Raw genomic sequence first — 10,252 nt, forward strand, 5'->3', positions numbered from 1 at the left:
TGATCACAGTTGGAGAGATGTGTACTCTCAGAACCTGTCTTTCCTTTATTCTTGGTTTATGAACCAACACCTCTATCTTGAGTCTTTGACAGTGAACTGAATGTGGGAGTAAAAATACATACTGGGGTTTCTGGCCATTATTGCTGCTAATATTCCAACATAAATCCTAAACATTTAAGTTATACATTACAAAAACGTTTTCAACGGAGAAAATAGTTTCACTTATGGCGTAATAAGTTGTTGAATGAAAAACCACACAACACAATCATGGAGCTTTACATTTTTATAAGACTTATAAAAAAAGAAAAAACATAACACAATAACCAAGGCATGTCATACATTGTGTTTTTTCTTTGTTTCTCTGATGAGTATTTACAAACAGGCTTATTTACAGATAGCAATAGCTCAGAAATGAAACAATAAAGGCTACATATAGTCTAGCACAAACAACCAGTTAGCCATAATGATAATATATTTGTTATGTACAATGTAACTGGCAAGAAAGAACATAAAGATCTGCAAAAAGGTTTAAATAACTTCAAGTATCTGTCTTGAGGTTTCATGGAGGATTTTAGTCCGATGGACGCAGATTTGTCGGCGTCACCGAAGAGGAACCGAAAATGTGGTAGAGCTGCATGTAGTGTGGCCGGGACAGGACTGGAGGAGCTCTAGCCGTTGAAAGGACAAGACAGACTATGCAACAAATGTGTCAACGGAACAATCACTTCTCTGATAAATGCCTACTTTTAATTCAACTTTTAAACACAACCGAGGGAAATCTCCTCTCCACATATAAAGTGATATCCTGCTTGTTGGCCTATAGCATTTTTATTTATTTAAATGCTTTGAATAACAAATGTGCAACATGCTGTTCTGGTAGTTGTTGACATCTTGGGTCCAATGCACTACGTATCCGGAACAGTTCTCATGTTTCAGTGTTTAACCAAACATCTTAGGTGTCCAAAAGGAACTTGACTACATTCTGCGACCGTTTAATTGTCTCATGAAACCCACACTCTGGAGTTTGGCGAAAAAAGAAAAAAAAATTCCATCGTAATCTTTAAATTAAAGTCCTCACTTAGTACCTTACATGTTAATATGATGGTCCAAATATAGCAAAACCATTGTCAGAGTTGCACAGTCAGCAGTATGAAAACGAAGAACTAGCTTGCTTGAAAGATCGGGTTATTCTTCTAGGTTCGAAGTAGTTAGGCCTACTCTAATTATAAAGCCACTAATAAGAAAAGTATGGCCCGAGCACGGGCCATTTGTCCTATTTAAGTCTCCAAGTGCATAAAACACTAATGCTACTTCACGACGTTCAACAACACTGTAGGGCTCCAACGCCTCCCTTGTTTACATTTCAGTTTAGTGTATCCGTTTTGGAAGGAGAGAGAATTTAAAAAAAGTCCCAGTGCCATGGTCCCTGACCCCCCACTAGGCATGTCTCAAACAGCACCCGTCTAAGTGACCTACTTTTGACAAGAATTGCACTGTGACCCTTGAACCAGGAGCACCATCAAGACTCTATAGTGTAATTTTTTAAGACCTTTAAAGTAGAGCAGCAAAAAGTTCATTCAGATTTCTTTTGTCGTACGGCTCAAAATGAAACTGCCATCAGGTGTCAAAATTAGAAGCCATGTTAAAAATGTACTACCAGACCAGTGAAATTTAGGACCGTTTTTTAGACGAAAACTAGTGCATTTCCTGGGCCCCTGGGTACCATTTGAGAATCTGCCCTGATCTACTGCACCACACCAGACCTCCCCCTCCAGCACCTCCCTCCATCCCTCACTGGATGGGGGGGGGACCTCCCCCTCCTCTCTTCAGCAGACAGTGAGCGACAGGGGCTCACATTCCCGCCGCTGGTTTTTCTTCAACAGCTGAATGCGATTGTGGCAGTAGAACTTGATGGCTCTCCAGTCGCGGTGGTTGCTGACCAGAAGGGGGCACTGCTGCAGGCAGCGCTCGCAGTCGGCCTTTGCGGGGACGCGGAGCTCTGTGATGTTTTGGGTAAGGTGCTCCTCAACAGCCGCGCGCTCCGCCTCTGACCAGGGCCGCTTCAGGACGCCACGCTTTCCTACAAAAAAGGAAAAGGAGAGATAGGTGAGGATTACATGTGTTTTAACAGCTCCTCTCATTCGACGTGAGGGTGTCCTGATGATCTCCTCCTACTCTACTTGTCTTTTTGATTCCTCAGAGTTCATTTTGTTTGTATGCCCTCTGTTGCTTCGGAGTATAATGCAGCGCACAGGGCATAAAGTTTAAAGGCCTCCGTTCATGCTCGGAGCTTGCGTCGGCTAAAGCTATATAAAATAAACAAAGCTTCAATTTTGGCTATTAACTCCAAATTCAGTGGTTCTGGTTGCAGCCTTCTTGTTCCTTGATGCATGTTACAGTACCAGAAAAAAGGGTCAAAGAGGAATCTTACTACCCTCATTTTTCTTGCGGGTTGCCTAACAACAGTGTTGTCATGAGTTTAAACTTTTTTGATTAAGTTACATTTAAAGGTAGAAAATGTTCCACACAGGCTCCATGTCTTTGTCGCCTGAAGTTCAGGTTAGTTTGGCATCAGCAGTCAGAAAGCGAGCGAGTGCTGACTGTCTATGACATCAATACTAGAACAAGGGATGGCAGTTTCTTCTACTGTTGACATTTAAATGACACAGTTCCAACACTTCATAGATTGATGAAGATCTAGGCCACTTCCAATTAGATCTAGGTCATTTTCAATCAAACACAAGTCCCTAGCATTCCTCACTTCATTTGTATGTGTGTGTATATATCCTATATCCTTTATGTGTGTGTGTATATATCCTATATCCTTTATGTGTGTGTGTGTATATATCCTTTATCCTTTATGTGTGTGTGTGTGTGTGTGTGTGTGTGTATATATCCTTTATCCTTTATGTGTGTGTGTGTATATATCCTTTTTCCTTTATGTGTGTGTGTATATATCCTTTATCCTTTATGTTGTGTGTGTATATATCCTTTATCCTTTATGTTTGTGTGTGTATATATCCTTTATCCTTTATGTGTGTGTGTATATATCCTTTATCCTTTATGTGTGTGTGTATATATCCTTTATCCTTTATGTGTGTGTGTGTATATATCCTTTATGTTTGTGTGTGTGTGTGTGTGTATATCCTTTATCCTTTATGTGTGTGTGTATCCTTTATCCTTTATGTGTGTGTGTGTGTGTGTATATATCCTTTATGTGTGTGTGTGTGTATATATCCTTTATCCTTATCCTGTGAACTCATTGACTAGTTAATCTACAGAAAATGAACTGGTTCCAGCTTCGACAATTTGTAAACTAAACAACTGATCAATTAATTGGCAGATTAATTTATAATGACGATAAACACTCAGTAATTTGCATTAAAGATTTAGATAACTTTATCCCACTGTTTTGTTTTTTGTTTGTCAGTTGTGTTTTAATTGTTAAATTATTATTCTTGGGCTATGCATCTATAATAGTATACCTATAATACCTATAATGTTTTACTTAAAACTATGCAATCAAATAAACTGAATCATTTTTCTCACTAATAAATAAATAAAACTTATGTTTTACACACATCACAGCCGTTGTCTCATTTCATTATTCTGGAAATGTTTGCCCTGTAAAATCATATTCTGTAAACCAAAGAGAATCAGATAACTTTAAAGGAATGTTTCGATTTGGACAAATTTAAACAGAAAGTTATGACCAACAGTTAACCGATTATTATACAAAAAAGGCATGGACATCGTATCAATAAGTTACAGCAGCCTCCTCTCCAAGAGATTCTGATGTGGAGAGGGCCAAAAAGAGTACGCGAGTGCGAGAAGCGGCTCACTTCAAGCACTGGGTGCAAGTGCAGTGTTTTTTTGTTTTTTAAATCTCACCTGCACAATCGTATTTATTCATCTTCCTCTGTTTTGTTAAATTGTGCCATCACACTTCTACTCATAACAAACCTGATTTGGGCTGACCTGAGCCTCTCCTGCGGTTTGCAGATGGAGGTGGAGGAGGCTGAGGGGGTGGCTGCGCGCTCTTGAGCTTCTTGGGTCGCCCCACCCGCCCGTTGTTCTTGCCCTTTCTGACATACAGCAGGGTGGGTGTGGGACTGGGAGCGGGAGCTGGGGCAGCAGCAGGGACGGGCGTCTCAGGCTTCTCCTTCATCTGCTCCCCGTCGGACTCTCCCTCTGAGTAGGAGTCGGCAGAGTTACCCGACATAACTGGAAAGAGGAGGCGAGAAAGTGGAGAGACAGAGAGAGGAAGGCTTAATCAGTCTCATCCGTCACTACTAACCATGCTCTACAATCAAACACAACTTTTCCAGCCATGGGATGTCTGACACCACAAAGGGAGCGACGTCACAGCTCGTCCTGGACAACAGAGAGACACCAGACACACATTCATTCTCACCATCCAGCTCCAGGCAGATGTGGTTCAGGCTCATTCCTCTGAACAGCACTCCATCTCTCTCCCCGCAGAGCACCACTCGGCCCACTCTGCCCATCAGGCCTGGGTCTTGGCCAATACCGGCACAGTTCTGTGTCACATGGTATTCCCTCTCCAGGAAGTGCTCCAGCCTCTCCACCGCGCTGCCTCCGGGCTGCCCGGGCTCCTCCCCTTCTCCCAGCAGCAGCAGCTGGGTCAGTATGGCAACCTGCCGGCGAACCCTTGTCTGGGTCAGGGCGCGGGGATTGCGGGTGCCGCTTGAGCGGGCCAGGCTGCGGAGGAGGTCAGTGCCTCGCAGTGGCGTGGCAGGGGAGTGGTAGGGCCTGGCGAAGACGTACGGGTTTGCCGGGTCCACTCCAACGTCCTGCCGCGTCTGCAGGAGGAGCTCCAGGCAGGGCTCGCAGTGAGGGGGCAGGATGAGGGGCTGCACTCGTCCACGTTTGCCCTGGACCCCGACTCTTGGGAGGTGGGGGAGCACCAGGCGCTCGAAGGGGGACAGGGAGGCCTCTAACGGAGTGAGAGCTGGTGGGGCACCCAGCGGGACAGGGACGGGGCACTGGGGGGTGATGCGAGCCCGGTACTCGGCGATGGACAGCTTGGAGACCTCGCACTCACGTCGCCGGTTGTACAGGATGAGGAGAGCCAGGCTGGAGTGACAGAGGAGGCGCCAGGCCTCGGCTGATTGGAGCTGCCGGGACAGGGACAAGAAGGCCGAGTGCTGCAGCCGACGAAGGTACAGCACCAGGGAGGACAAGGACGAGAGGAGGGGCAGCATGTGGTGACGCCCCGAACCGCTGAGAGAAGAGATGGAGAGCAATTGGTTAATTTATTAGTTCCAATAATATTAGTTCAAGCTAACTTACAAAAACTTAAAGGTAGTTTCCTGCAATCGAACTGTACCAGCTATCATGTCACAACAGAGCCTGGCAGGTATTCGGGGTAAACATTGAGATAAAAACTTGTTTATAGTAGCTACATTTGTTTGTTTGTTTTGGGGCTGCAACTAATGATTGTTTTAATTCATTCATTTAATTTAACAAAATTAATTAGTCTGCTGATTCTTTTCTGGAATAATGAGAAACTATCTTTTTTAAGCAAAAATAGCAAACAGTAACTGGTTTCAGCATCGCAAATGTGAGAATTGAATGCTTTTCTTTGTCATACACGATAGTAAATTAAGGGTCGTTATTGGTAGATATTTAGTTTCATTTGTGTTCTCCAAAAGGCAGAGCAGAAGGGACGATCTGGCGACTCAACGATTCTCATAGCCTGCTCTTTAACTGCACACATAGCTCCGCGGCTGGCTCGCCATGTGCAGTGACATTTTCGTCGTCTGTCTGATATATTTTTTTTTACCTTGACTGAATCTGGCAAGAAAACACACTGATGATCTATCAAAAAAGATATAAGCCCAAAGGATACATTACATGATACAAATGATCTTAATCTGATAAATGATGCCAACTGTTTTGATTTTTCTGCGCTGAGAAGGAGAGAGACAAATCCAATTCCTACATATCCTTCTATAACTGTAGCTCTAAAGTGCGAGCCTCCCTTTTTGTTTGTCCCCTTTTTTTGACCGCGGTGAAAATGTTGTTTTTGAAAGGTCTAAAGCCAACAAATATGGATTGAAGCCGAATATTTAGTTAGATAAAATCATGCTGTGAATTTTGGAGGTGATCAAATCAATTTTTTTCTTTAAGAAATTTCAACTTTTTGGACTTTACAACTCTCTGGAGTTATTTTGAAATGTTTGGATCACACAATTCTGTATTACAACAAAACCTTCTATGGACAAGATGATTAACCACCAATAAAAAAATAGTCATTAGTTGCAGCCCTGCTCTCAAATATGCTCACAAAGCAAAGTTACCTAAGCAAGTCCTTTTCTTTATCCTCTGTCCCACTTTCATCTTCCACCTCCATCACTCCATTCTCTTCGTCTTCCTCATCCTCCTCCTCCTCGTCCTCCTCCTTAGGTGGCTCCATCTCTTTCGCCAACTTGGTGCTGAAGGGTTGAGGGCACACCACCTCGACATCCTCCTCCTCTTTGGGCCTCTTTACCTCCACGACCTCCACGTCGTCTTCATTCTCCAGGTCTTCCACATCCTCCTCCTGTCTCTCCGTCTGAAGCCTCCTCATCGCTCCCTTGCTGGACTGGGTCATGGCCACTGGGGGCGGGCTTCGCTTTAGGACAGACACTGGCACAGCATTCTGTCCTCGCGGAGGCGTCAGCACCGGCGGGGTGGAGTTTCTTCCAGAGGATGCAGGGGATTGGTTAGCTGCCGTGAGAGTGGGCGGGGGCATGGAGAGGTCCTGGACGCCGAGCTGTGGGAGATCTGAGTCGTGGCTCTGTCCCGTGGCTTGCGATGACTTGGAGTGCTGCAGCGTGTGTGCGTGAGCTGTGGTGGGGTTTGTGTTCTGCGCGTGCAGACGGGGCATCTGTGTGTAGCGCTCCACCAGGGCCGAACAAACTTCTGGCTGGTGGGCGTGGTGCTTATCCAAGTGGCGACCCAGGGAGCGGAAGTGGCGTCCGCAGTGCTCACAGGTTTGGCGCATGGAGTCTATGGACACTGTTCCCCTGGGGACATTTAAGCTGACGATGCCTTTGGTGTTGGAGCCCAGTGGAGCTGGAGCTTTGAACACGGGCTTAGTTGAAGAGGAAGAAGAGGAGGAGCAGGGAGGGGAGGACTGCGCTGAAGGGTGGGATGAAGGGAGCGGACGGTTGTGATGAGGAATGCTGGCGGGAGAGAATGCAGGCAGCCGCCCAGGCGGGGTCCGGTGAGGAGTCTTTTTTTTTGAATGAGCGCCACGCCGTTTCTTGCGCCTGCGTAGGGCCCTCCCGCGGGGGCTGGCGTTGTCTTCGTCTCCAGCGTCTGAGTCACTGCCGTCAGAGTGGGAGATGGGGGAGGAGGAGGGGGAGAGGGACCAAGAGGGGGTGACGTACTCCTGCTGCTGCTGCTGTTGCCGCTGTTGCTGTTGGGCTGTCAGAGAGAGAGGCTCATCCTCCTGGAATGAGAGACAATGACAGGTTGGGAGAAAAAACAGGAAATGTCATCTGCTGTCTGGAGAAATGTTTTTTTGCAGGACTTTCAAATCAAGGGATTTTTTTGTTGCATCAACCTCATAAATCACTTTTTCAATATAAATATTAGCTTTTTTTTCAGTCTTGCGTTTCCATCTTTTGTTTTCCTGCATTCTATGCATACTTTAGCAAAACATTTACAACAAGGACATAAATATGTATTATTTCTGGATCAATATCTGGGGAGAAAAACAGCCCAATGGTGTTTCTCCTAAATCACAGTGGTCACTGACTCTTCTTAAGCCACTGGGATCCTAAACTTACCTTCCGCCATGACATAGACTGGCTCATCTTAGTGGATTTTAAAATGTTGTTACATGTCTGCACGGACGTGTTAAACTTTCACTAGTCTAACGAGACACACAGCCAGGAGAGTCGTTACGCTTTACGACAACGAGCAAAAGATGAGCATCGCCAGCGAGAGAATCAACAGTGAATTGTCTGCACACAAGTGGACCAGACCATTAAGTGTGGGACAGAAGGCGTACAGGCAGCACCTTTTTTTTTTTCATATGCAACCGTTACTTCATTTTATCAAAGACATTCCGACCGTCTGGTGACACGACATTAAAAGCAATTGTTATTTTCCCACATTCCTGGGCTTTAGCAGATCCCTTAACTCTGCTGCTGATGTTGTTAGAATTATAGACATAATATAGGAAATATGGGTCAGGAAGCTGAGCCTTATATGGTATCATTGGGCTGTTAATTAATACACATAATAAAACAATTATCCAGAGTAGATGAATGAGGACTTGATATCAATTGTATTCCAACATCGGCGTTGTCCACCCACATCCAGACAGGTGGCTTTCTGCAGGAACAGCTGTGCATCACAACCTCATCTATGTTTGCTCACTAATTCTGTTTGTATAATGCTGAGTCAGTGGGTTTTTCTACTTAATCACTTTAATACCACTGTTTTGGCAGTGGAAGAATCAAATATTTTAGAATCTAGTAAAGATCAAAATGTTTCCGAAGAAATCAAAGATTTCAATTTCTATTTTGGCCACTTGGGGGCAGCATAAACAACATCAGTGTCACCACAGGAATCCCACCTATTTAATGTGATAAGGTGAACTAGTAAGCAAACAGTTGCCTGTTTTTTTATATTTAGCAGCTAGTAACAATATCATTCACTTAGAGTTTCGTTTCTGTATGTCAAATATTCAGCTCAGTTTTTTGGTTTCTACTGACTCCTGAGGGAATTATCTGGCTCTTCAGCTGCTAAATGCTCCGCTATGTTCACAAGCTAGTCGCTAACTGTGTATGTCTGCCATTTAGAGAGCAGGTAATTACCTAGTCATCACTTCTAAAAATAATAAAGCTTGAGTTTTTTCAGTCTGTGTATTTTAAAGCCTTTTTTTTCTATAGGAAGAGCGCTACCCTTGGCGTGGCGCAGCGCTCAAACTTGCCTTGCAAGACAGTTCAAATTCTTTCAAATTTGACCTTGTTTGCAGCTGACTTTTCCATGTGCAACCAAGGAGATAACAGCTGTATGTGACGCAACCACATCTAGATGATGAGGTGAGAAAAATGTATTGTCATCTGAAGGCAGCTTTAGGGAAAAGGTGGTGTCCTTTCTCTTACCTTTTTGACACTGTTGTTATTCTCTGTGTCGGAGATACACTCGTGTTGTGCTGGAGACACAGTACCACGGAAACCCTGCGGCAGCACAAAGCAGTCGTTAAAAAGGCACGCTGCTCATTTAATGTTTGCCATCACAATCAGCCTCAGCTGCCACTCAAGAGAGCCGGGAGGACATCGCTCCACAGTTGGCCTGTGAGTACGGAGGCTGATTAGGACACAAATCTTCCACTAACGAGCCAAACAAAATAAAATTAATAGAGATATTCTCTGAAAAACACAGTCAACTACTCATAGGTAAGACATATCGATCAGGCTGGAACACTAAGTACAGAACAAATCAGTCAGCCAACAATGTAAACCTAAAAACAAAACTGTTTTAACCTTATCGCAGCCAAATTTTAGATCTAAAAATATGGCCTTTTAGGAACTGTGAGCAACTTTGGTGCCACTTGTCCCCCAATTTTGTCAATTTCGATTCCTTAAACGGATTCTGGTATCATCATTCTGTTGAGTATAATTGATCCGAGCTAATGAGATCCATTAAAGGAACAGATGTCATGCTATAACCATGGTTACTGTTGCTAAAGCACTATAGGTAGAGAAGGAACTGGAGCTCAACCATCACCATGGTAACCCCATGCCTTGCTTAGCTTTTGTGTGTGTAGCATGAATGATCGTGCAGCGGGTAGTGTGTGTGTGTGTGTGTGTGTGTGTGTGTGTGTGTGTGTGTGTGTGTGTGTGTGTGTGTGTGTGCTTGACAGAGAGTGCTTGGGTGAAACTGATCAACAGTGTGTAAATTTACATATGGTTGCCTATCTGAAGTCATCAGAGACAGGCAGGGGAAGAAAAGTGACGAGTGAGAATGTTTTCTGCTGGTTTTTGGTTAGGAATTTCTAAAATGGGGTTTTGGTTAATAACTATTTTAACTAATGAGGGAATAAATGTGACAAAGGTGGTCAGCCACTAACTGAGACTCAGACCCGATTCCTGCTTAACTCTTCATTTAAATATACACTTGACACTTTAATAACAGATTTATTTTAAACATACTCTAAATTTGTTTTTTTTGCTGATTTGCATATTTTGTCGCATATTTTTGCCATAAATCCAAATTCCTTGTCTGTGGA

General features: G+C 44.1%; 1 protein-coding gene across 3 annotated transcripts in view; it reads right to left on the reverse strand.

Annotated features, from left to right (window-relative positions):
- Nucleotides 1–1,806: 1,806 nt before the first annotated feature.
- The window catches only part of si:dkey-117m1.4 (uncharacterized), a 17,470-nt gene continuing 9,024 nt past the window's right edge, over nt 1,807–10,252 (reverse strand). For 2 of the 3 annotated variants that reach the window (XM_054605090.1, XM_054605092.1), the window contains exons 5-9: nt 9,126–9,200; nt 6,324–7,459; nt 4,415–5,244; nt 3,964–4,224; nt 1,807–2,080 (exon numbers count right to left, since the gene is read on the reverse strand). In XM_054605090.1, coding sequence (XP_054461065.1) covers nt 1,827–2,080; nt 3,964–4,224; nt 4,415–5,244; nt 6,324–7,459; nt 9,126–9,200 — 2,556 coding nt within the window. In that variant the 3' untranslated portion in view covers nt 1,807–1,826. The remainder of the gene's footprint in view (nt 2,081–3,963; nt 4,225–4,414; nt 5,245–6,323; nt 7,460–9,125; nt 9,201–10,252) is intronic. The other variant, XM_054605091.1, reaches the window with a different exon arrangement.

The sequence above is a fragment of the Anoplopoma fimbria genome, chromosome 9, assembly GCF_027596085.1.
Source record: "Anoplopoma fimbria isolate UVic2021 breed Golden Eagle Sablefish chromosome 9, Afim_UVic_2022, whole genome shotgun sequence".
NCBI classification, from domain to species: Eukaryota; Metazoa; Chordata; class Actinopteri; order Perciformes; family Anoplopomatidae; genus Anoplopoma; species Anoplopoma fimbria.